This window comes from Hemicordylus capensis, chromosome 3 (assembly GCF_027244095.1).
Source record: "Hemicordylus capensis ecotype Gifberg chromosome 3, rHemCap1.1.pri, whole genome shotgun sequence".
In the NCBI taxonomy this organism is placed as follows: Eukaryota; Metazoa; Chordata; class Lepidosauria; order Squamata; family Cordylidae; genus Hemicordylus; species Hemicordylus capensis.
This window is the reverse complement of record NC_069659.1, coordinates 91421745-91449212: the sequence shown is the minus strand read 5'-3', so window position 1 is coordinate 91449212 and position 27468 is coordinate 91421745. Positions and strand designations below refer to the sequence as shown.

The 27468-nt window shown below is 47.4% G+C and overlaps 1 protein-coding gene across 6 annotated transcripts in view; it reads left to right on the top strand.

The window, feature by feature from the left end:
• Positions 1–4677: 4677 nt before the first annotated feature.
• VPS26C (VPS26 endosomal protein sorting factor C) overlaps positions 4678–27468 on the top strand; it is a 36095-nt gene continuing 13304 nt past the window's right edge. The window contains exons 1-4 of one of the 6 annotated variants that reach the window (XM_053309210.1): positions 4678–4828; positions 10003–10146; positions 21413–21562; positions 23833–23913. In XM_053309210.1, coding sequence (XP_053165185.1) covers positions 10072–10146; positions 21413–21562; positions 23833–23913 — 306 coding nt within the window. In that variant the 5' untranslated portion in view covers positions 4678–4828; positions 10003–10071. The other 5 variants (XM_053309208.1, XM_053309209.1, XM_053309207.1 and 2 more) reach the window with 5 other exon arrangements.

The following is a 27468-nucleotide window of genomic DNA, read 5'->3' as shown; positions in this document are numbered from 1 at the left end:
GCAGTAAAAAAGAAGAGAAAGAACAAACAAAAAATAATAATTCCCACTAAGAAGATCTTTTCCCAAGTATTAAAAAATTTTGATCATCAATTCAGCTCTTAAGTTCCAATATTTAGCAAGAAGATTGAATTCCCCTCCTTAATTATAATCCGAAAGAACTTACAGCTGTGTCTTAAGTTCTGTGGTGTCTTTCTGTCTTTTCTTTCCCACAAACGCAGGAAGAATTCCAGCAAGATATCATCAATCACTTGAGAGGCGAGCTTCTTGAACTTTAAGTAATTAATTAAATCCAAAGCATAGAAATTGGCTGCCAACTGGCTTCGGTCATAAAGATTTCCGAGAGAGAAGTAAGCTTGATGGAACCCTGCCTCCGCTGCTCGGCCCAAAACAAAAATTGCGTTCTTCAACACAATCTTTGAGTTAAGGAGCTGGCATAGGAGGAGCGGTGGGTTATCTTGAAGTCAACCCTTTAATCCAGGATGACGTGGGGGGGGGGGGGGGTTGAAGCTCAAAACCCTCTTATTTTCTTCTCCTCGGTCTCCCCCTTTCAAAGAAGCGTGCAGCTACGCTGGCAGACCAACCGGAAGTCCCGAAGCTTCAGCAAGAATCTAGGAAATATCATGAAATTGGTGTGTGTGTGTTCAGGTTTTTTAAACATAAAAAGAAAAGACAAAATAAACATCACTTGAGCTTCCCATTTCAAAGACTATATATAACTTGTTACAAACAACAATCCAAAATTTCCCTTCCACCCTTCTTTCGTCCTTGTCCTGTAGCAAAAATTACAAACCAATGTAAGTAATGGATAAGCCAACCCTCGATGTTTAAAAATGCCAAACATTGGGTGTGAATGCAAACCTTGTGCTGTGTTAAAGTTTATAAAAGGTTCCCAGGCTAATGTAAATGTTTCTTCCGAGTTATTCCGCAAATAAGCTGTCACCTTAGCCATCGAAGCATATTCCCATAATTTTAATAGCCAATCATCCAAAATTGGAATTTCCTGTAATCGCCAGTTAGCAGCATAAAGATTCCTGGCAGCAGTAATCATATATAAAGATAGCTCCGTATATTTAGTAGGTAGACTGGCCTTAGTCATGTTTAACAAAAAGAGTTCAGGTGAACAGGGGAAATTTATGTTTAGAATTTGCTGAACCTTGTGGTGGATTTTTTTCCAGAATTGTTGTGCTTTAGTGCAGGTCCACAACATGTGATAAAATGTCCCCGGATGCCGCTTAAATTTCCAACAGTTCCCTGGATAATTACTATCCATCTTACTGATAGTCATAGGAGTAATATACCAATGGAAATACATCTTCTACCAGTTTTATCTTAAAAGGCTATCTGCTGTGAATTTAATATTCAGTGTGTGTGTACCCACCACCAGCGCATTGCTTTGCTCTAGTATAGTTGCATGCCCACTGGTAGTGGGGAACAAACCGAATATCTTATAGAATAGCAGCAAAAGCAATGACAACATGAACGTTTCCAGGGAAAGACACAGATGGGTGAGTTTTCTCAGAAACTGGGTGAGCGTCCCCAGAAATGGAAGCTGGCAGGAGTGATGCAAAGGGATGAAGTTTCTCCAGCTCACAGAAGCTCCTGGGAAAGAAAGAAGGGCTGTTCCTCTTTAAAAGAAAGAAAGAAAGAAAATACATATCATACCCTTTTGAAAAAAGAAATGCCCCGGAGGGGCAGCAACAATTATGATGGTGGCAGGAGCTCTTGATGAGAAGAGGGGCCCTGGGTAGGTAAAGTCCCTTCAGTAAGAAGAGCAGAAGGATGTTTCTTGTGAGACTGATTAGATGTAGCATAATTAGTTCTGAATAGAATTAGCACTAGTACAGTGTTTGCAAAAATGAAACAAAAACCAAATGCCCCTCCCCTTGTTGTATTCACCTAAGCTACTTCAGTGGGCTCTTACACCACAGACCATTATATTCCTCTAGAGAATTTGTGTGAATTGGAGGCACTGCTTGCTGTGTGTCTGCCAATATCTGATTGACTGGTCTGCAGAAAAGCTGTTTAGTGAGTATGTTATTGCATCACCCTATTGGAAATGTCCTATGGGCTGCCACAAAAGGCAATTTCACCCCCAGTGATGTTTAATATTGATATGAAACCACTGAGGTGGATCATCCAGAGATTTGGAGTGAAGTGACTGAGACAGCTGCAGTGAGTGACACACAGGGACACCTCCATGGCATAGTTTGTGATGATGTCTTCTACCTCAATCCAAGGTGGTGAATGTTTGAGGCACAAGTGGGCTAACTTGTGGACTGTCTAACTGATTTTAACCAAATTACATACAGTTGTAGTGAGTGATACACAGGGACATCTCAGTGGTGTAGTTTGTGATGATGTCATCCACCCTGATTCAAGACGGCGGTACAATAAACCTTTGAGGTGCAAGTGAACGACCTTGTGAACTGCTTAACCGATTTGAACCAAATTTGCTACAACTCTAGGGACACACAGGAACACCTCAATGGCAAAGATTGTGATGATGTCATCCACCCCAATTCAAGATGGTGGACACGTAAACTTTTGAGGTGCAAGTGCACTAGTTTGTGGACAGTCAAACCGATTTGAACCAAATTTGCTCCAGCTGAATGGACACATAGGGATGCCCCAATGGTGTAGTTTGTGATGATGTCACCCACCCTGATCCAAGATGGCGGATACATAAACTTTTGAGGCGCAAGTGCATTAATTTAAGGATTGTCTAACCGATTTGAACCAAGTTTGGAACAGCTGTAGTGAGTGACACACAGGGACACCTCAATGGTGCAGTTTGTAATGATGACATCCACCCCGATCCAAGGTGGCAGACACATGAACATTTGAGGCACAAGAGATCTAACTTGTGGACCTCCATCTGCACCAAATTTTGTCCAGATGTAGAGACAGTAAAAGGAAAGTCGGCTGATTAGTTCTAAATAAAATAAATAAAAATAGACAGCCAGTGCTGAGAAAATGCAGTGTCTTACAACAGAAGCACAACCTGCAAGGAAGATCCTCTGACAATATTTAGCAAATAAGTTATAACTCTGCATTTGTTGTGATAAAAATGGATAAAACTGTTGTGATACAAACTGCAGGGGGGAAAAACTTTATTTGCAAATAATTCCTGGGCATGTTCTACTCTCCAAGGTCCTTTTTTCAGACAATTATTAGCACTTTTCAAAGTTTGTTTTTTAAGTCTGACATGCAGAAAGGAGTTCCTCTTTCGTGAATCTGTACTTTATTTTAAAAAGCAAAAGCAAGACTTTGCTGGCTGTATGCACCCTTGCTATTCAAAGTCAAGTCTATGACACCAGTTTGGTTCAGTTTATAAACTAAAACACAATAAAAGCTATGAACAGTAGCACAAGTTATGAACAATGGCCATTCCCCTGAAGAAGTTACTCTCCATTCATCAAATGAGGACAGGGCAGGGTCATGCACTAATGTTTGTAAGTATAGCACTTAATATAAAATGTTTGCATATCCCTTGAAAAGCTCCTTGAGAATCTTAGCGTAATGATGAGACAATCCCCAGGAACCCATCCAGCCACGTTTCTGATTTCTTCAACAAACACAACACGCTAATAATAGTGAAGGCATATTCTCTGTGTACTTGTCTAAATACGTAGTACATAGGATTTATTGATTAACTTCTAAATGTTTCTTTCTCCCTGTAGATGTAGCCATCCAGCTTTCTACAAACCAGCGTACAGTACTTAGAATTGCAGGGGGAACTTTACACAATAAGGTGGTAATCCTATGCATGCTTACTTGGGAGTAACCTGCGCTGAAGAACAGAACTCACGTCGGAATACACATGCATAATATTTGGTTGTATACAGCAGACTCATGAGCAAGAAGCATTGTTGCCTCGTTCATCTGTTCGAGCGAAAACACCAGTCCCGGGGCACCTTAAAGACGAACAGAAGTATTTGTGACACACACTTCATGGACAAGAAGCCACTACAACATATATTTATATGCCACTTTTCAACAAATGTTCTCAAAGTGGTTTAGCGGAAGGAGTTATGAAGTGCATCCACAGCTGACAGATACATAATCCGCTAATCTAGCATCACACTTCATGAGTGATGAAGCAGGCTTTGCTCTGCGAAATATAGTAAATCTACTAATTTTTCTCAGAAGACTTCGCCGCTTTTACAGCTAATATTGGGCTCCCAAGTGTATGAACTGTTTTAAATGCAGTCCTATGCATGCTTTCTTAAAGACCCACTGCCTTCCGTGGGCTGCTGGAATTGTGCACAGGACAGCTGCTCGGCTCCCTAGCAAAGAATTTAAACAGGAGAGAGAGCGCGCGACCCCTCTACATCTCCGGGCATGCAACAGGCGTCGTTAGACCGTTGTGCTATTGCGTAATATAATAAGAATTTTAATCTCCCCGTGCCTGCATGCTGGGAAATGTAGTTTCTTATCCTCCGCGTTTTCGGCGGGAGCCGTAAAAGGAGCACCATCACGGTTTTTTCTGTTTTCCCTTTCTTTGCTCTCCTGCGTACTCTCTCTAGCTTCCGTAATAATGAAACGGGACAGGGCAAGGAAAACTTCAAGGCACCGCCTCCTGCGCTGTTGCTAGGCAACCGCTAAGGCGAAATGTAAGGGCAGAGACTGGAGCTGCCACTGGAATGACGTACACAGCACATCTAGTTTAAAAATAAACGGCGCCTTAAGGTGTAGCGTTACTGACCCAGATATGACCGTTGTGGTGCCAGACACTCTCTTAAATGTGGGCGGGACAACGGTGCGCGGGAGATGAAAAAACGGAAATGAGAGCATCAACCGCCCTTGCGTCTACCCGCCCAGAAAGAACGTAGGTTGAGTCACATGGCCAGAGACGGTCACGCGGGCTAGAAAGCCACGTGATTCGAGTGGACTGAAGAGAGGGGAGGGGTCGCCGCCATGGGGACGGCGCTGGATATCAAGATTAAACGGGCTAACAAGGTGTATCATTGCGGGGTGAGCAGTAGTAAAGGCACAGGAGGTGGTCGTGTTGAAGAGCAGGCACGTGTGAATGTTGTATTGGTGGGTGAGGAAGGGTTGTCGTCGCCGTACATGTAACTGGGAGTAAGTCCTGCTAAGTTAATAGGGACTTCTGAGTAAATATGCTTGCTTTCCTGCTGAAAGTTCCACTTCAGTGGACTTGCAAGTCAGTGTGCATAGCTGACCATTGCTTAGGAGAAGAGTCTGTGTGGAGCGAGTATTAAGATGCCGGTATCATTTAGTTCAGAGGCCGGGTTGTATTGGAATGCTGCGTAAATAAATGTATTCCTAGGACAATGGGCATGTTGGAAAGGAAAACAACCTGGAAACCTCCTTTCTGACTTCTGTATACAACCCCCCCCCCTTTTTTTGGTGAGGGATGAGTATGGAGGAACGTTTCACACAGGGGCGTAACAAGGCTGGAGTGGGCCCAGAGACAAAATTTGAAAATGGGCCCCTCACCCGCTCTCCCCCGGGGGGGGCTCCCTCGCCCGCTCTTCCCCACCCCGGGGGGGCTCCCTCGCCCGCTCTTCCCCACCCCGGGGGGGCTCCCTCGCCCGCTCTTCCCCACCCCGGGGGGGCTCCCTCGCCCGCTCTTCCCCACCCCGGGGGGGCTCCCTCGCCCGCTCTTCCCCACCCCGGGGGGGCTCCCTCGCCCGCTCTTCCCCACCCCGGGGGGGCTCCCTCGCCCGCTCTTCCCCACCCCGGGGGGGCTCCCTCGCCCGCTCTTCCCCACCCCGGGGGGGCTCCCTCGCCCGCTCTTCCCCACCCCGGGGGGGCTCCCTCGCCCGCTCTCCCCCACCCCGGGGGGGCTCCCTCGCCCGCTCTCCCCCACCCCGGGGGGGCTCCCTCGCCCGCTCTCCCCCACCCCGGGGGGGCTCCCTCGCCCGCTCTCCCCCACCCCGGGGGGGCTCCCTCGCCCGCTCTCCCCCACCCCGGGGGGGCTCCCTCGCCCGCTCTCCCCCACCCCGGGGGGGCTCCCTCGCCCGCTCTCCCCCACCCCGGGGGGGCTCCCTCGCCCGCTCTCCCCCACCCCGGGGGGGCTCCCTCGCCCGCTCTCCCCCACCCCGGGGGGGCTCCCTCGCCCGCTCTCCCCCACCACGGGGGGGGCTCCCTCGCCCGCTCTCCCCCACCACGGGGGGGGCTCCCTCGCCCGCTCTCCCCCACCACGGGGGGGGGCTCCCTCGCCCGCTCTCCCCCACCACGGGGGGGGGCTCCCTCGCCCGCTCTCCCCCACCACGGGGGGGGCTCCCTCGCCCGCCCTCCCCACCCCGGGGGGGGCTCCCTCGCCCGCCCTCCCCACCCCGGGGGGGGCTCCCTCGCCCGCCCTCCCCACCCGGGGGGGGCTCCCTCGCCCGCTCTCCCCACCCCGGGGAGACCCGGAGGCCAGGTCTACCCGGCGGGCGGAGGCCAGGTCTACCGGCCATACAGGCCTATGCGGGTAGACCGGGCCTCCCAGGGGCGGAGGCCCGGTCTACCGGCCATTCAGGCCTATGTGGGTAGACCGGGCCTCCCAGGGGCGGAGGCCAGGTCTACCTCCAAAGCAGTCTATGGCGGGTAGACCGGGCCTCCGCTCCCGACTCGGTCCCTTCCCCATGCTTGTCGGCAGTTTCGGCCGCCCCTCGCCTGCCTGCCTGCCTGCCTGCAAGCGGGGCGTTAAGCCCGGGAAGGGGTGTGTGTCACAGCTTGGGGAAGGGGAGCCTTAAGCTCGGGGATGTACGCACACACACTCCCACCCCCCACCCCCCCACCCCCCACCCCCCGAAAAGTGGAGAATTAAGCCCGGGCGGGACTTTCCTCCCCGGAGGGAAGCGGCGGCGTCTCCAGGCGTGGCCGGCCGGTGGCCCGGAGGCCAGGTCTACCCGGCAGGTGGAGGCCAGGTCTACCTCTATAGCTGTCTATGGCGGGTAGACCAGGCCCGCCCCGGCCACTTTGGTGACTCTAGATAACCTCGGGCCGATCACTCCCTCGCCCGCTCTCCGCACCCCGGGGGGGGGCTCCCTCGCCCGCTCTCCGCACCCCGGGGGGGGCTCCCTCGCCCGCTCTCCGCACCCCGGGGGGGGGCTCCCTCGCCCGCTCTCCGCACCCCGGGGGGGGGCTCCCTCGCCCGCTCTCCGCACCCCGGGGGGGGGCTCCCTCGCCCGCTCTCCGCACCCCGGGGGGGGGGGCTCCCTCGCCCGCTCTCCGCACCCCGGGGGGGGGCTCCCTCGCCCGCTCTCCGCACCCCGGGGGGGGCTCCCTCGCCCGCTCTCCGCACCCCGGGGGGGGGCTCCCTCGCCCGCTCTCCGCACCCCGGGGGGGGCTCCCTCGCCCGCTCTCCGCACCCCGGGGGGGGGCTCCCTCGCCCGCTCTCCGCACCCCGGGGGGGGGCTCCCTCGCCCGCTCTCCGCACCCCGGGGGGGGGCTCCCTCGCCCGCTCTCCGCACCCCGGGGGGGGCTCCCTCGCCCGCTCTCCGCACCCCGGGGGGGGGCTCCCTCGCCCGCTCTCCGCACCCCGGGGGGGGCTCCCTCGCCCGCTCTCCGCACCCCGGGGGGGGGCTCCCTCGCCCGCTCTCCGCACCCCGGGGGGGGGCTCCCTCGCCCGCTCTCCGCACCCCGGGGGGGGGCTCCCTCGCCCGCTCTCCTCCCCATCAGATCACCACACATCACTCTCTCATCACTTTTTGCCACATCACCATGTATCACTCTTCCCCACACAACTCTCTCGCTCACGTTCTCCCCTCCCCACAACTCTTTCATTCACCTGTCTACCTGTCATCCAACTGTCCTTCAATCTTCATTTCTCCATCAGCAGGTGTGGCAGGCAGGCATGAACAATGGCCTCCCTGCCGCCCAGTTGCTCTCCACAGTACCCTCATGCTGGCCCCAAGCTCCTTGGCGCTTTTTGAGGTGGTGAACCGCCAGCCGTCCCCTTCCACTGAATTCCCTGCTGCCTTATCTAGCACCACCACAAACTCCTTCCATCCTCAGTCCCCAAACTCCCTGCTTCACGACCCCAGCCGGCAAGCTTCCTTCTGATGGCAGGTGGGCAGTAACAACGGCCTCCCTGCCGGCCCTCTGCTTTCTGCAGCGCCTTTGTGCAGCCGACCCCGCTCACTCTTTTCCTTTGTCTTTCTTTTTCTCCCTTCATTTCTCTCTCTCTCTCTCTCTCTCTTCCTGAGTTAACGGATCTTGTTTCCTCATCTAATTCACACAATGGCAGCCTCCTCCTGCTGAAGGGGCTCTTTTCTTCCTCATGACCCCTCTCTTTGCGGACCCCTGCCCATTTTTTTTGGTGTGTGTGTGTATTCCTCTCCTCTACAATCAAGAACATCTTCCATCCAGTAACAGTTGCATTTGAACCAACCTTAACCATCACAGGCTCCTCCCCCGCCCCATCTGCATGTGGAATCCCCACTGCCCAATCACCATGGTGCTTCTGCTCTCACAGGCTCTTCCTATCTATCTGCATATGGAATCCCCACTGCCCAATCAGGTGCTTCTGCTTGTGAAGTCTACGAGAGCTACCACTCATGGGATTAGCCATGGGTATGCCTTAGAGAATTATGTAGATAGAAGATAGATATTTATTAAGGGAATATTGAAGTCCTTTATAAACCAATTTGTAGTGCAGTGGACTCCTAGCAGCTTTAGAGTAATACAATTTGGTCTTATTGAGTTGGTTTATAAAGGACTTGAATATTTGCTTGATAAAGATTTATATTGAAATGTGTTAGGAACACAAACCCGAGGAGCTGTCCTGTCTATGTATGGCTGCATAGGGCTCAGTATAAAACTATGGGTGGCGCGCACACACACCCATAAAACTTTATAGGAATTCTCTGAGAAGTGGGTGATTCTATTGTGCATGTAATGGTGACTTTGTGGAGGTAGAGGGCAAAAGCACATGAACTTAACATGCGTAATAACAAGTATAGAAACTGAATACTCAGTTGCTGAAAAAGCGGGACAGCGCCTATAGGCCTTTCAGTACTTAAATCGTCTTTGTCAACTGTCAAAAATGTCCAGTCACTGTATCTCAGTGAGACTTGACTTAGAAAGTAAAGTAAAGTTTGTGCTTTTGAGTCGGTGTCAACTCCTGGTGACCACAGAGCCATGCGGTTTTCTTTGATAGAATACAGGAGGGGTTTACCATTGTCATCTCCCACGCAATATGAGATGATGCCTTTCAGCATCTTCCTATATCGCTGCTGCCCGATATAGGTGTTTCCCATAGTCTGGGAAACATACCAGCAGGGATTCGAACCAGCAACCTCTTGCTCCTAGGCAAGTTACTTCCCTGAGGGGTTAATCATAATAATGGAGTAATATAGGTGGTCAGGACAGGAGGGAATGGTGCAGTATGTAAATTTAGGGGAAGTGTTCTGTTTGGTAAAAAAAAAAAAAAAGTCCTAGTAACACATTTGCCCTCTTCAGATGTTCTTGTAAAAGGACTGGGTACTTGCATACACAGTCCAAAGCAGATACAGAAGTCTTGTTGCCTTGCCTGTTGATTATTCCCCCTTACTAGCCCTGCTGTGTTGCTCATGATTACAGCATTCACCTGAAGGACAGTTTTCTCAGTCCCTTGGCATAGTTAAGGAAGCTGCACACAAATCTATTTTATTATGAAACATAATCTCACCAATACATGGGCTTGCTTTTCTTAAGAAGTTATGTGCCACTATAGTGACATAAAACAATGCTAGCAATGTTTTCATTTATAGTACCTTTCATCCTGGAGATTCCCAAACATGTGACAAAGGAGTGATATACAAGAAACTGGAGCTGAGTTTGTTAATTACTTCTTATTTAGCTATGTAACAGTGTTGCATAGCAGCTGGTACTGGTGTGACAAGCAAATTGTGCCTGTGGTATGCTGTACTTCCTTACCAACAATTCTGATTAGCAAGGCTTGATGGATGATCTTTTTAATGACAATAATAACCATATTTAGTTGCCACTGAATTTCAAAGAATGGGAAACAGATTGATTCAATTCTCTTGTTGATTTTTCCTGGCATAGGAAATTCTCACTGGCGTGGTGGTCATAACAAGTAAAGATTCTGTCCAGCACCAAGGAATCTCCTTAACAATGGAAGGATCTGTAAACCTACAGCTCAGTGCCAAAAGCGTGGGTGTGTTTGAAGCCTTCTACAACTCAGTTAAGGTATAAATAGCATTCTTAAAACACACCAAATTTGATTGCAGAAAACTTTCTAAAACATATTTCTTATTTATGTGGAGTCAAAATATTGAAGGGAAAACTTAATATTTTTAAGGATGTATTTGGGAGGCACAGAAGACTGTATAGGGAAGTGGGAGTTGGCAGAAATTTTCCTTTTCCTGTTAACCGTGTAAAAGTTTCTTCTGTGCGTACATCATTAGCTTAGATGTCAGCCACTGAATGGAAGTGACTACCTAAAGCAAAGCAGCAGTGAAGTGTGTCTATTAATAATATGACTCTTTTAAATTAAAGATTTCTAATTTGGTCACTGTTTAAAAGAGACAAAACCATTCAAAGAAAAATATTGAGTCCTCAGTTGTTTTTATATGCAGTGAATATAAAAGCGGCAGAATGCAGCCACTCTGTATGTGGGGGAAAGTCGCATGGTAGCCGGAAGTGAGGGTTGCCGCGGCGCGTCCTCCATGGCAGAGCCGCTCTCAGTGGCTGCTGGGAGGTGGCGGCGGCTCCTGGGGGAGCCACCGGGCGGAGAGGCGCCGAAGTGGAGGCCGGCTTCTTCTTCAACTTCATTATTGGCACTGGGCAGCAGTAATTTATTTTCAAAACTGTGAGTCAAAGCTGGCAGCATTGCAGAGGGACAAGGGGCAGCAGGGAAGTATCCTGCTGCCCCAATTATTACATTAAATACGCGCGCTGGACGGGGGCAAGTGGCGGGGGGGTAAGTAAACCCTCCCCGCCCTTAAAGGAACCCCCCCACCCGGACCCGGACCAGCCAGATCCGAACTGGTCTGGAAAGTCCGGAGGCCTTTACAATGGCTTCCAGACCGGTTCGGACACACTTGAGGATTCCTAGTGACTGAGAGAATCTTCCACTTCTCAAGGATTATGCAGATGTTTGAGTATTAGCGATGAGCCTGAAACATTCTGGCACCTCTTTGGAGATGCGCCAAAACACTTCGGCTCCCTGGCACTGAAACATTTTGGCGTGGGGTTCTCTTAGGAGGCAGGCAGGTCCTACCTGCCCATCCTCCAATCCCCCGCCAGCCCGCTGCGGCGTTGTTGGTACAGAAAGACTTCTGTGCAAGCAGCAGTTTTTGCCGCTTGCTCCTCTAAAATGCCACACCATGCCAATGGGATGTGTCTCCAGCAGAGGCGTACCGATGGGGGGGGCAGGCAGGGCACGTGCCCTGGGCGCCACTTGAGGTGGGGGCGCAAAGTGCCTGCCATGCCCTGCCCCCACTTGCACAAATTTTTGTGATTTTTTTTTTTTTTAATTTCGGGTCCAAGCAGTGGCGGCGGCGCCCCCTCCCCCTCCCACCGAGTCAGCGCAGGCGCCCCTGCGACTCACCAGTCGCAAGATCTGTCCGGGTGGGGCGGCGCTATCTCCCATTGGCTCCTGGCAAGCGGAGAGAGCGTGCGCCGTGTGGCTGGGCGATGACGAGGAGCACAGTGCGCTGCCCTCCTATCATGTGTGCTGCTGCCTCTGCCACTGCAGCGCAGCCGGCTTGGCTGGCTGCCGAGCAAGGAGGGATGACGAGAGCAACAACAATAGGTAAAGCTGTGCCTGTGCTTCTGCTTACTACTACTACTTAGTCCCCTTTGCTAAGCCAGGGAGGGTGAGGCGAGGTGGCAAGAAGCGGGGGTCTGCTGAGTATGCTTGCAGGGCCGGCTCTCTCTTCAGTTCTGGGCTTCTTTGGCTGCAGTAGTGCTACGCGGAGTAGGTCGGAGGAGGAATCGGATCATCATTCACACATTGAGAGAACAACAAATAAAGTGTGTGCAGCAGCATCCAGGTGTGTCCGTGGGTTTTTTTTAAAAAAGAAATTATTTTAATCAAATTTACTGGGGGGGGAGGGGTGGTGGTGGTGGGCAGTTGACCTCCCTCCAGTCCCACGTGTTGAGGCGGCGCTGCTTGGTTCTTCTTTCTAGACTTGTTTGGGGCTCTCGGGGGTGAGTCTCTCTCTAAGCTGGGAGTGTGTGGGGGTGGCAGGGTCATGGGTGACCTCCCCACCCCACAGTACTTGGGTGGGGCACTCAGCCTTCTCTTGGTTGCCTGCACCCTGGAGGATTTGGAAGCTTCGATTTAGCCCTGCCTGCTTCCCAATCCTTAGATGATCATCTTCCTCTTCTCTCACGCTCCCTCCCTCAAGCCAATGTAAAGAGTCCTCCTTGGAGGAAGGTTGGTGCGGACTGGAGTCGGGAAGGGAAACTGTGTGCGCTCAGAGCCTGCTGTGAGGCATGGGCATGTTGCAGGGACCAGAGTTTGGTCTTTGTCTGGGGGGGCGGGAAGATTGCACAAGTGAGTTCCAACTTCCTGAAAGTGGAGGGGGGCTTCTAGATCATTGATCTCTTAAAACGTGCTCTAGGTCATTGATCTCTTAAAAGAAGCATGGGTGGGTGGGGGCAAGTACAGCAATCTTTTCTTCGGTCTGGGAGTCTGTTGATATGTGTGAATCTGGGAGGAGGTTTCTTGTGTGAGAATGCCTAAGTCCTAAAATAACATGGAGATCAATATTGGAGCAAATAGGATTTAAAATATAAACACTGTGCAAAGTTGGGGTTTTTTTGGTATGTGTCTGTGTCAGTGTGTGTTGAAAGTCTCAACTGAGAGCTTGAAAAGGTGCGTTGTGCATGCAGTTGAAGATAGCTTTGGAGACGGTGAGCAGCACAGGGGCGCCAGGACTCTCATCAATGTTTCCCTTCCACTCCTCCCACCCCTTTCTCTTCTCTGCTTCCCTTTTTCAAATGCAACCTTGCCAGAGTTGATGGGGGGGACGACTCCGCTTGTGGGGGGGGGGACTCCAAACTCCGCTTGGGAGAGAGAGAGGAACTGGAGTCCAAACTCCAAAAACTTAGGAACTCCAAACTCCGCTTGGGGGAGAGAGATAAAGCGAGAGGGACCTTGCCTGTGTTTCTCGGAGCTTTGCTGCTCGCTTTTCTCTCCCTCTCGTTTCTCTCTCCCCCTTTATCTTTTGTGTGGGTTGCTTCCTTATAAAGACAGCGAAGCAGCTACAGCCTTCCTTGGCTGAATTGTTGAATTTTTTAAAAAAGTTTTTAAGGGATTTCCTCCCTCCCCCAATAGTGTAAGTATATGTTTGTTTTCTTTCTTGCTATTTCTAGCTAAACAATTTTTAAGCTGTGTTGAAGAATGAGAGCTTATAATTTCAGTTTATTAAAATGTGTAGAAGGGGTATATACCTTAGAGTACTAGCCTATGCATTTTTGTAACAGGTGAAGAAATGTTTGGATTTATCTGGTAGTTTCTTTTTCTTTTGTGTTCTCGTCTTCAGCAGTTAACATATTAAACAATTTAATTGCCAGTTGTGTGTGTGTGTGTGGTCATATGTTGTAGCAGTTCACTGATGGATAAGAATTATTTGCATCTGCAAGTGGCCCTGGGTCAATATCATAGACAGGAGATGGCATGCCACCTTTCCTGAAGTCATCACACTTGAGGGCAAAGAGGGTAGCAAACTCTCCCCTGCCACAATACAAATCTTTCAGAAATGTTTGTGGATTGATTGTATTGGCAGCTTCTTTAAAACAGAATGCAGGATGTGAGTTCCCAATGGCTCAGGGTGGTTTACACAGAGAAATAATGAACAAATAAGATGGCTCCCTGTCCCCAAAGGGCTCACAATCTAAAAAGAAACATAAGACAAACACACATCATATCCAACAAATTCTGCTGGATTTAGAATAGAAGGGGGGCTTATGCTGCTGGAAAAATCATCACTGACTGCCTGAGTGTTTGACTGCTGATAGTTATAATTTTCAGGTAGGCAATAATTTGTTGTTTAAAAGATTAATGAGCTTGACTTGTATTTTTAAACTGATATTATGGTAAAGTTATTTGAAATATGGGTATCCTAACTGGCTGGCTGGCCCCGCTGCCTGCATAGGCACATAGCCTTCAGCTGCATACCTCAGGTTGACATTTGGTTTCTTGCTGGGTGGCTCTGGGCCAGTCACTTCTCTCTCAGCCTGACCTACTTCACAGGGTTGTTGTGACTTGTATTTTTGTAATTTTTTTTTATTTTTGAGCTAATATTATGCTAAAAGACATGTTTTCTGAAAGATGTGTGTCAGATGTTTGGGGTGGTGGTGGTGCAATTTCGGCGCCATTTTCCCTAGTTACGCCTCTGGTCTCCGGCATCTCTCACTCGGCATTGGCACGTAAATGGCATCAGCGCATGCGCGAGGGATGCCAGGCACACATCCCATCGCCACAGTGTGGCATTTTAGAGGAACAAGTGGCCCAAGCTGCTGCTTGCACAGAAGTTTTTCTATACCAATAACGCCACGGCAGGCTGGCAGGGGCTTGGAGGACGGGCAAGTAGGACCTGCCTGTCTCTTCTTAAGGGAACCCCACGCTGCCCTTGGATGTGCACTGAAGCAATTTGGAGCACATTCCTATTGAGTATTCAGGCGAGGGATTTTATTTTTACTTCACCTTGCACTTTTTCTTTCTTTTCCAAATTCAATTTTTATTGATTTTAACAATAATATTATCATTCATAACAAACAGAATAAACGAAACTGGACTTCCCGCACACCTCTCTTCATGAAACATCAGCTATAAAATTTACCCTTGCTATATTAATAATTCAAAACATAAATTTAGACCCTTACAAACACAGTTAATCTACGCAACCTGCATTTTTTTAAAAAAAATTCCAAATCCTGCTGTAAGATCCATAGTAGGAAATCACCTTGCACTTTTTAGCCTATTTTCCAGTATGCTTATGAGATCACCTGGCATTCTGTGTGTCCGTCTGTTTTTTCTCCCCTCCCCCACTGCCCATCAGTTTTGCAACGCCTGGACCAATATGAGTCAAATCAGGTAGAGTTGTAGGAACACCTCAACGGCATAGTTTGTGTTGATGTCATCCACCCTGATTCAAGATGGCAGACGCATAAACATTTGAGGCACAAATGGGCTAACTTGTGAACTGCCTAACCGATTTGAACCAAATTTGCTACAGCTGTATGAACCCATAGGGATGCCTCAATGGTGTAGTTTGTGATGATATAACCCACCCCAATCTAAGATGGCAGACGTGAACATTTGAGGTGCAAGTTCACTAACATGAGGACTGTCTAACCGATTTGAACCAAATTTGGTACAATTGTAGTGAGTGACACAAAGGGACACCTGAGTGGTGTAGTTCGTGATGATGACATTCTTCAGTTATCTTCTACCCTTGGCTGGCCAACGGCTGTAATAAAAATTGATTGATTGATTGAAGTTATCTTCTACCAGTGAATACTTTAGCAAAGGGTCCATAGATATTGGCTTGGCTTATTATTATATTAGCCAGGCGTTGATATGTCTCACAATTATAATCTGAAACACGCATGCACCAAGTACCCCCCTACTAATACACAGCACCAACTGCCTTCCAAGCATAATCTCAATACCCCTGACCTTGGACTATTGAAATCCAATCCAAGCTGTGAAATCCAATCCCACCATGCAGCAATCTTGCATACATTTTCAAAATGGATAGCGATTTCATTAAACTGAATGGAGTTGTATATTGATTCAGGCTTTATTAAAGTTAATGAACACACACACTTGTGATTTTCATGTGTGTTTACTGCTTCTTTCGAACTTTGTGTGCTGATTTTCTTCCCTGCAAATATATCTGTGTAATGTTATTAAAAGCTCAAACATTATACAATATTTACATTTTTTTGCCCCAAACCAAGGAAGGGTGTAGGAAGTGGATTTTCATTTATTATATTTATATACCACCTGTGTTTTGCCAGTAAGTCAAGAGGTTTGTTTTAATTCCTGTACAAGAAATGACAGACTTTGTTTTAAAAGTCCTTTTGCACCTGAAAGATTTACTTTTTTTGGCATTATGAGTTTTCATAGGCTCTAGAGTATTTATCAGAAACAATTTTTCCCATCTAGAACACTGTAGGACACTGTAGAACTGGAAAGGACATTGTAGAACTGGAAAAGGTGCAGAAGTGGGCAACCAAGATGATCAGGGGCCTAGAGCACCTTTCTTATGAGGCAAGGCTACAACACCTGGGGCTATCTAGTTTAGAAAAAAGGCGACTGCGGGGAGACATGATAGAGGTTTATAAAATCATGCATGGAGTGGAGAAAGTGGATAGAGAGAAATTCTTCTCCCTCTCACATAATACTAGAACCAGGAGTCATCCCGTGGAATTGATTGCCGGAAAATTTAGGACCAGCAAACGGAAGTATTTTTCACACAACGCATAAGCAACTTGTGGAATTCTCTACTTGTGGAATTCTCTGCCACATGATGTGGTGATGGCCAACGGCCTGGATGGCTTTAAGAAGGGCTTGGATAACTTCATGGAGGAGAGGTCTATCAATGGCTACGAGTCGGAGGGCCACCTCCAGCCTCAAAGGCACGATGCCTCTGAGTACCAGTTACAGGGGAGTAACAGCAGGGGAGAGGGCATGCCCTCAACTCCTGCCTGTAGGCTTCCAATGGCATCTGGTGGGCCACTGTGTGAAACAGGATGCTGGACTAGATGGTCCAATATCTATGGAGCCAATATCTATGGACCCTTTGCTAAAGTATTCACTGGTAGAAGATAACTTCAATCAATCAATCAATTTTTATTACAGCCGTTGGCAAGCCAAGGGTAGAAGATAACTGAAGAATGTCATCATCACCCCAACCCCCTCAGACGCTCCAGAAGGATACTATGGTCAAGAGTATCAAAAGCCACCAAGAGGTCCAAAAGGACCAACAGAGTCACACTTCCTCAATTCCCAATTGGAGATCATCCATCAGGCCAACCAGGGCAGTCTCCACTCCATAGCCCACCCAAAAGCCAGTCTGAAATGGGTCTAGATAATCAGTTTCATCCAAGACAGCCTGGAGTTGGGAGGCCATCACCTTCTCAATTACCTTGCCCAACCATGGAAGGTTGGAGATAGGCCTATAGTTGCAACTCTGAAGGATCCGATGCAGGCGTCTTCAAAAGAGGTCTAATAATTGCCTCCTTAAGATGAAAGGCATCCTGCCCTCCCGCAGACAAGCATTTATGATCTCTTCTAGGCCTTCTACAACAACTTCCCTGCCGGATAGTATAAGCCATGTTGGGCAAAGGTCAAGAGATCCGGTGGTAGGCCACACTGTTCCAAGCAGCTTGTCCACATTCTCACAAATCACAAACTTGAACTGATCCAGCCTGACCACATAAGAGGAATCACTGGACATCTCTGAATCAGATCAATTGTGCAGCAATTGTGGGGTCTAAATCCAAGTAAGCCCAAATACAAGAGATTTTATTTACAAAAAACTCATTAAACACATCACAGCAGGTAATAGATGGTTCCAAGTTCTGTTTCAAGGGAGGAGGGTCACTTACTAGCCCTCTCACAACCCTGAACAACTCTGCTGGATGTAAATTTGCAGACGCAATACGGGCTGAAAAGAGTTGCTTCTTTGCCATCCATATTGCCAGAGCATAGATGTTCAAATGTGCTCTTTGTTGTAATCTGCCAGATTTGAGTCTTCCTCCACTTGTGCTCCAGTCATCTACATCGCCACTTCAGCGCCTGTAGTTCTGTATACCAAGGGGCCAATTCTGAAGTGGGAGAGGATGCTTAGGAATGATCATGTCTACTGCCCTGATGAGTTTTCTGTTCCAATTCTCCACTAGGTTGTCAACAGGATCACCTGCAGAGCCAACATGAAATCCCTCCCAGGCTTCTTGGAACCCTTCTGGATCCAATAACCACCTCAGGTGGACCATTATAATGAGCCCCTCATCCCTGCGAAGATGGGGTGTGACTGAATCCAACCTTAACCAGATGGTGGTCTGTCCATGACAATGGGGAAATCATAGAAGTCCCCACCCACAAAACACCACCCTGATCAGAATGAAAGACCAGATCAAGCATGTGACTAGCAACGTGTGTTGGTCCTGAGACCCTTTGGGATAGGCTCATAGTTGTCATGACCGCTATGAACTCCTGATCTGCCCCAGACAGATTGGTCACAAAGTGGACACCGAAATCCCCCAGCACCACAAGCCTGCAGGACTCCAGCACCAAACCCAAAACGATCCGTCAGCTCAGTTAGGGACTCCATTGGGCAGCGGGTGATTGGTACACCAACAGAAGTCCCAGTCTATCCCTAGTCCCCAAACTTAGGTACACACATTCAATATGGTCAGATGCTTCAACAGGGATCCTGATCAGGGAGAGACAATTCTTAGAGATCTCAGCCACTCTACCTCCCCTCCCATGTCCCTGCACCTGTTCTTCAACAGAGTGCTCTCTCTCTCTCTCTCTCTCTCAGCTGGGACCAGATTGGGCCACCAGCCTCCCGCAACCAAGTCTCTGTAATACAGACCCGGTCTGCCCCTTCATCCAGAATCAAATCATGGATGGTTTCTCACTTATTCTGGACAGACCTCACATTACAGAGGTGCAAGGTGAGGGTCTATGGGAGGTTGATACTGCTCCCCAAGGTCAAAGAACTGGCAGGACAGCTGGAAGGGGAAACAGCTAATAGATTTCTGACTTCCCTTCCCCTTTAATGACTTGCTGACCTGCCAACTTTACTTCTTCTATCCCCCCCCACCAGAATAGCCACCCGATAGTCAGTGGACACCCCCCCCCCCATCCCCAGACAAACCAAGACATATCTGAAACACCCAGAACCTAAAAACAACAGAAGTCAACATAATACCACCTGGCCCTGACCCTCATTATTCCCCAAAGGGGCGACCCCCTTTGGTGTTGTCCCTACCGCCACAGGGCAGCAGCCCTTTTATAAGCCCAGGAAGATGGCTAGTCTGGACAAATGGCTCGATCCCTGGCTTCGATCTCTCACAGACTCACCCACAGGGCAGCAACCACAGCCCCACAAGTTAGGGGGCACACAGGCTGGCAGGCTGATAACTGTAGACGACAGCAACACAGGCTCTCACCACTGGGCATCTCTTAATAGATGTTAAGGTGTCCTCCTCCCTGCAGGGCTTTTGGCAGATTTTATCCCAGGTACTCAACAGAATCGTAGCCAACCAATCTAAATCATTTTTAATTTGAACCAAGAATTTGGAAAAATTTAAATTTACTAATTGAGTAAGTTTCCTAGAGATTACTATACCTAAACAGACAAAAGACTCTGGACACCACCTGAAGCCCCATAACCTACAAAGTAAAAAATATCAACTGCATATAAAATCAGCTTGTGCTCAATCCCACCTAATGTAATAGTCTTTATGTTATGCGAAACCCTAATAGCACAAGCTGGGGTAACACCATATGGGGTGAGGGGTGGGGAGGAGAGGAGATAGAGGACATCCCTGATGTGTGTCGCTCTGTTCTAGCCTAATTAAAGGGGAGAATATTCCATTGGAGATGACTCATGAATTGGGAGACCTGCATAATATAATGACCCAAGACAAAAAACTTGGGGGAAATCCAAATTTGATCAAAACATGTTTCAGGAACACCAGATGGACCATATCGAATGCTTTCTGTACATCTAAAGAAATTATAGCGGCTGAGTCTTGCTTCTCTGAGGATAGAGCTAATGCATCAATCAGCAATTTAATGATATCTGATACTTGGTGGCCAGATATAAATCCGTTCTGAACTGGATAAACAATGGTAGGAGGCACAGTCTGCACCCTGCATGCCAACGTAGCTGTCAATATCTTAGCATCAATATTTAACAGGGAGAGAAGTCTATAGCTAGTGCATAATCTAGACTCTTTACTGGGTTTAAGGGAAAATGTTATATAAGCTTAATTAAAAGAAGGAGGGGGGTACTTATTTTTAAAAAGCATCGTTGTAGACATCCAGTAAAATTGGTGCCAGGAAACTAAAGGCCAGGAGCCTTGAAAAACTCCATGGAAAATCTGGCTGGCTGGAGAAAGAGGTGCGGCTAAAAGATTAATTTGATCTTGATCTCCTTATCTCTGACAACTTTTAAAAACTTTTAAAAGATGCATTTGTTCACCCAAGCTTTTAATTAAATACTGTTTTAATAATTTTAACTTTATTTTTAAATTTTTAATTGTAATGTAACTTTTGTAATGTAAATTGTAACTTTTTATGTTTATTTTGTAAATAAACCACCCAGAGATGCAAGTTTTGGGCAGTATAAAATAAGTTGTGAACTGCCCTGAGCCATTTTGGAAGGGCGGTATATAAATCTAATAAATAAATAAGTAAATAGTTAAATAAATAAATAAAATGTGGAAGATGCACCTTTTGTAAGACACTATCTATATCTGCATCAGTGTTAGATGCATTACTACTATATAGGCTAGAGTAAAACTAAAAAAACCTGATTTATTAATTCAGGGTCTGTATAGACATTGCTTTGAGTGTCACGGATAGAAGTTCTAATATGCAATCCTGTGCACACTTACAATCCTGTGCACACTTACTCTAAACATGCATAGACTTGGGTTGTATAAATCAGTGAGGTTTATTTAACAGAGGCTCTCTTCTGCCAGCTTTGCATTTGGAACAAGTTGAAGGATCTTGCAAAAAACAAAACAAAACACGTTCTATTTTTTGGAAGACACTCTCAACTAGAAACTCTCAAAGAAATATCCAACTCTGTTGTGCATGATTCTGTTGGCCTTCCTTCCTTCCTTCCCCAATCCCTCTTCTGTAAGTTTGTTTTCATCATAGGGTATGCCTTTTATCTCCAAACTGTAATCTCTGCTGATTAATAAAGATAATTAGTCCCAGCCCCAAAACTCCTTCATAGTGATTTGGTCAGCTTTCTGTATCTTTGGGGAGGGGCATAAACATGATGAATGACTTTGTGGAATGTCACCTTTTCTGAATTTCTCATGTTGAACCGTAATTTATAAATGCTTAATATTGCTGAGGGATAGTAAGTATCCAGACTAATACTTCTGCAAACAGAAATTTTTCTACTTGCACAAGGCGGGGAGGGCAATTTTTGCTGCTTCCATTTTTCTTTTGCACTTTGAAAATATATCCTTGGTGGGATGCAGGGGATAGCAGAGGGAACAGTGGGGAGGGAATCAGCAAAAATGACTCTGCCCCCTCCCCACCACTTGTGCAAAGACAGTCTTGGACTTTCACTTCTCAATTCATGTACAAATAAACAAAGTAAAAACATAAAATTCTTAAATAAGCACTGTTCCATCTCTTGTGTGCCTGAGATATGCAGTTTAAGATGTTCTGTTGCTTGTACTTAAAGTAAAATAAGAGCAGCCTGAATTCTCTTAAACCTCTCCATGTTTCATTTTTTTGCAGCCTATCCAGCTTATTAACAATACCGTAGAAATGGTAAAACCTGGAAAACTGCCTAGTGGTAAAACAGAAATTCCTTTTGAGTTTCCACTTCAAGTGAAAGGAAACAAAGTTCTGTATGAAACTTACCATGGAGTTTTTGTCAACATCCAGGTAGGACTGATTTAGTTTGGTCAATGCACAGTTGCAGGGAATTGTAAACACTGTTGTTAAGATTTGATGTAGGCTTAAAGGATCACAAATAAGCTGTAACAGAAAATTATAATTCTCTGCTGCTGGATGAGGACATCTCATGTGGGTTATCCTTCCCACATGCTCCAGAGGCAGGACTGTATAAATTAGCTAGAAGCTTTTAAGAGCCTGGAAAGGATAGCCCCACCCAATTCTTTTAGTTCTGTGTCCAGCTCCAGAGACAGCCCTTCTCCTTGCCATTCTAAGGCCCTGTTTTCGTCATTCTGCTTTTCTTCAGATGGTGCATCTTATATGATGCACCAATAGGATGGCACAAGAAAGGAGAGTAACTCAAGAACTCTTTATAAATAGGTATACAGACAGGATCGACATGTATTTACCTTTCTGTTTGCTTTGAATGCCACTTAAATCACATGTGTGATGTGTCTGCATTTGCATGATATTGTTTCCAAACTTCATTCCTCATGCCAACCATTTTTCTTATTTAATGAGATTCCTCTCACCTAGTCTTGGCTCAGGCTTTCTTCTAAATAGAACATCTGCTGTGAGCAGCAACATGACAAAAACTACACCAACACCTACGCTGAGTTATTTCTATAGACATTTACCTTATAATTGATATGGTTTTGGTGTCATCTGATGCTAAATCCATTTTTATTGAACGGAAACTATGTGATTCATTTTACTGGGGTTACTGGGAATTTTGATGGAGACTTCAGTGGAGCAGTGACTTTACTACAAGAATTTGTGCTAGGGGTTATTCCCTTCCATTTGTTGGTTCATTAGGTCTGGCTAGTGGTGGGGGCAGTGCCAGTGGCTGCTGCTATTGTTTAGCACCAATTGTTTAGCAGCACACTTATTGTGTGGGGTCAGAACTCGGGAGATTATTTTGATCTGCCAGTTCTGAATGAGGTCACACTTCCCCAGAAGGAACAGGTACACAGTCTGGGGGTGCTTAAACCTCTCCCTGGTGTCCCAGGTTGAGGCAGTGGCCAGAGGTTAACTTTTGAGGCACAAGTAGACTAACTTGTGAACTGCCTAACCGATTAGCTGTAGGGACACATAGGGATGCCCTAATGGCCTGGTGTGTGATGATGTTATCCACGCCAGTTCAAGATGGCGGTCTCATGAACATCTGAGGCACAAGCGGACTAATTTGTGGAGTGCCTAACTCATTTGAACCAAATTGGGTACTATTGCAGTGAGTGACACACAGGGACACCTCGATGGCATAGTTTGTGATGATGTCATCCACACCGATTCAAGATGGCAGAACCATAAACCTTTGAGGTGCAAGTGGGCTAGCTTGTGAACTGCTTAACTGATTTGAACCAAATTTGCTGCAGCTTTAGGGACACATAGGGAGGGACACCTCAATGGCCTAGTTTGTGATGATGTCATCCACCCCGGCCCAAGATGGTGGATGTATAAACTTTTGAGGCGCAAGTGTACTAACTTGAGGACCTCTAACTTGAGGACCAATTTGAACCAAATTTGGAACAGCTGAAGTGAGTGACACACAGGGACACCTCAGTGGTGCAGTTTGTAATGATGACATCCACCCCATTCCAAGATGGTGGACCCATGAACCTTTGAGGCGCAAGAGATCTAACTTGTTGACCTCAATTTGCACCAAATTTAGTGCAGATGTAGAGATAGTAAAAGGAAAGTAGGCTGATTGGTTCTTACTAGAACAACTTGTTACTGTCTGCTTTGAGAAATGAAGATAAGCAGCAATGGACTTACTACCAATACAGTATTGGTAATAAAGTCTGCTGTTTGCAGAAATTTCACCCCAAAGCTCTGTTTCAAATGACAATCAGTTCAAATATTTATTCTTGGTTCTTATTCTCCTACTTTTAGAAATTAGAGGATATAAATTAACTTGCTCCCTAAAGAGTTCTTCCTTTTGAGATTAATAGAGTTACATTAGGATAAGCAGACACTGAGTCTCCTCCTGAATATAATATAATTATGTTAAGTGTTTACAATGCAGGTTGTGGGTAGAAGTCTTAATGATAAAGCAAATAAGCCAATTTTTCAGCTAGGATAGATTTAAAGTATGTATTAATATTTATTTAGTTTTATATAAATCCAGACAAGTCTTTAGAAAGACCTGGTTCTTGCTTAGAATGCCTAATTGGCTCAGTAGGCATTGACTAGTAGTACTCATTTTTCTTTCTTTCTGTTTTTAAGACTGAAGAAATGTTACTTTTTTTGTTTTTGCATAGTATACCCTTCGGTGTGACATGCGACGCTCTCTCCTGGCCAAGGATTTGACCAAGACTTGTGAATTTATTGTCCACTCACCAGTAAGTTGACCCATCATGGATCTATATGAGACGTGTACCTGTATATTTATTTAGTGGTATTTGGGTGGTGCTGAAAATACTCTCAAGTCCTGATACTTCTGAATAAAAGCATCAAAAGACAATCTAAGTGAATCTATCTGTCCAATTCTTATAAGCTTCTCAAAAATTGTTACCACAGTGTGTGCAATCAAAAGACTCTGATTACCAGCAAGATCTGGACTGTGATCCGTTGTAACCATAAGGAATGGGTTTTGCGCCTGCACAGGGACCTCGCGGGCTGATTGTCTAGCTCCTCTTGATGCCCCTCCTCCACCTGCACGTTCTGTGCTGAGACCGTTAAGATTGGCGGTTGGGGCATCTCCTCCTCAGTTTCTCTTTGACCGCCTTTGAGATCAAACCTCGTAGCTGTTGCTCCTCGAGAGAAATTTTAGAAAGTGTTTGGACTCTTGATTTGAACTTGGATTTGGACTTGATTACGATTTACTCTTGCTAGACGGATTTGTTGAAAGATCATTCACCTTTACAACTTGACCTTGGAACGGATATCGGATTGCGTTTGTGTGACGGACTATTGGATTTGGTGACTGTGCTTTACCTCCATTACCAGCAATCTGGCTATGGAGAGGAAGATAACTTCTAAAAGATGTGAGAAGTGTCAGGCCAAGCTGCCGTCGACAGATCACCATGACGCATGTTTAATGTGCCTAGGAGAGGAGCATAATACTGCTGCGTGTAGGGTATGTTGCTCTTTTTCAAAACAGACGAGGCAGAATAGGGCACTGCGCCTTAAGGCGGCGTTATATGATGAGGCACTCCGCCCACCGACACGGCCGGGCACCTCATCGGACTACCCTTCGATGTCAGGGATCCGATCGTCATTGGGCGCATCAGACTCTCCGGAGTCGAATGACTGTGGAACTGCAGAGCAGCAGTCTAAAACCGTGGGGGCGAGTGCTGTGAAATCTTCAAAAGCTGTTTTCAAAAAGCCCAAGGATGTTTCTAAAAAGGGGAAGCACGAACATCGTGAGCGTGCAAAGGGGTTGGAGGCGCCAAGATCAGGGGCGCAACGTACCCCCTCCCCGACAACGGCACAAGTTTTTGAAGGTGACTCGGATGAGTCTATCTCGGCGTCAACCGCTTCAGCATTGGCCGTGGCGATGCCGCATTCAACGTCGACATCGACGGCTCAGCTGCTTCTTTCGATATTGGCATCGACATCGACAGCTCAACCTCCATGGTTGACATTGACAGCACCATTGCTGTTTTCAACGTTGACATCGACATTGACATCGACGTCGACAACCTTGCCAGACCAGGGCATGATTTATGGCACAACCTCGATGTCAACATCAGCCTCAGCTACTACCGCAGCTTTAGGAAGAGCTCCTCATCTGCTCTCTCCGGCAAAGACCCCTTTTCAGTCTCCTTCTACTCCTAGAACACCGGGTTACAGCATGCAGGAAGAAGTGCAGGGGATGGAACTGCGTGACCTAATGGACTCAGCTTCCAGTACTCCGTCTGGATCAACTTTCCAAGGCTTTTTGAGCACTGGCCTCGATGATGAGCGTGATGAGGGAGATCCGGTTCGGCTGCCCGGGACACCTTCCTACTCACCTGTACGTGTTCAGTCGACAGGAGTTCGCCTGCCATCTGCAGTTGAGCCCGCTATGGGACTACCTTCTGGACCTCCAACCCACAGTTGTGGATTCCGGCACATGTTACCTGGTGACTATGCAGATTACTTGCGCTGGAAGGCAATGCAACTACCCTGTGTCCAACGCCCTGTAGAGCAGCCACAGGTTCCTGCTATTCAAGGGCAGGCAGTAGTACCACCTCAACCCCTGCCAGTCATGCAGCTTCAGCCACCAGCTGTGCAACACCAACTGTCATCTGTGCCGCTTCAGGCACCAGCTGCACCACTTCACCCACCAGCTGCGCCGCGTCAGCCTCAAGCCCTGCAACATCTGCCGCCAGCTGTACAACCCCTTGAAAAGCCTGGTGCAAAAGGAAGCGGAAATCTTCTCCCCCACCCTCAGAGCCACCTTCCTCCCCGGGGGGGGGAGAGACAGCCAGGATGCTGATTGTGCAGCAAGCTCCGACTCTGACAACATCAGTAGAAGATCAGACCCTCCCTCTGACGTCCCGCCTTGTCTCTCTACCTCACCAATGGAGGAGTTGAAGACGTATCGTACGCTAATAAGGGATATAGCGGAAGCTCTGGGGATGAACCTGAAGTCTCCAGATACAGATGTTGTGGACCCAGTGTATAACATGATGGGGAAATTGAAGACTTCACACCTGGTTGCTCTTACTATGATTCCGGCGATTAGTAAGGCAGCAAAGATGGCATGGGAACAGATGCATGTCACATCTCCAACTTCTAAGTGTTTGGAAAATTTGTACAGAGTTACTGAGGAAGACAACACTTACCTGCTGCGTTACCCAGTTCCCAATTCTTTGGTGGTTGACTGCGCCTCAACATCAAAGGGTGGTCGCCGTCATACATCACCTGCGGATAAAGAAGGGAGAAAGATAGACGTCATGGGTAAGAAGATTTATAGCACGACGAGTCTGGTGATTTGAGTTGCCAATTATGAAGCCTGTATGGTCCGATATAATCATTTGTTGTGGGATGCACTGCTGCAGGATTCAACTTCCATGTCACCGGAGGACTTCCAGTGAAAGTTTAATGAAACCTATGAAAGAACCATGGCAGTGACAAGGCAGCAGTTGAGTGCCTTTAAGCACTTGGCAGAGACAGAATCACGTACGATGGTTACCGCTGTGGCCATGCGTAGGCATGCCTGGCTTCGCTCCACCACCCTTCAGCCAGATATGAAGGACAGGGTGGAGTTTCTGGCATTTGATGGAAAAGGGCTGTTCCATGAAGAGACGGACACGTCCATGGAGTTGTTAAAGTTGAAGTATACGGCTCGTACCTTTATGGCATCGTCTGGTGCATCAGGGACTACATAAAAGGGCCGCTCTTATTCACGTCAGAGGTCCAACAGATTCCAGGATAGAAAGGACTATAGGAGGCAATACCGACCCTATCAACACCCTAGGGGTATAACCAGAAAACAACAGAGAATGCAACACGGCAAAACAAGGACGCTGCAAAGCTGAGCTTTTGATGGGATGATTCATCCACTGCACGTTCAGAACATTGGCCTGATTCCAACACCGCCAGCCAGTCTAACCAGGACCCCCACCATCGGTCCTGTAGTTGTCAGAAATACCATCAAACTGGCAAGCCATGCTCAAGCATGGCACAACATAACATCAGACCGGTGGGTTCTAAGGATAGTACAGACGGGGTATGCATTGGAATTTGTGGAGAAGCCTCCCTTTTGGGGGCTGATATACACGCCAGCCACGGAAGTACTACAGGAGGAGGTCAGGGTTCTGCTAGAGAAGCAGGCAATTGCTCCAGTGCAGTGGGTGAACAGACTATCGGGTTATTACTCCCGTTATTTCCAGATCCCAAAAAGAGATGGCGGGATCCGGGCTATAATGGACTTGAGGGGTCCAAGAAATAGAGACCAAGAAATTCAG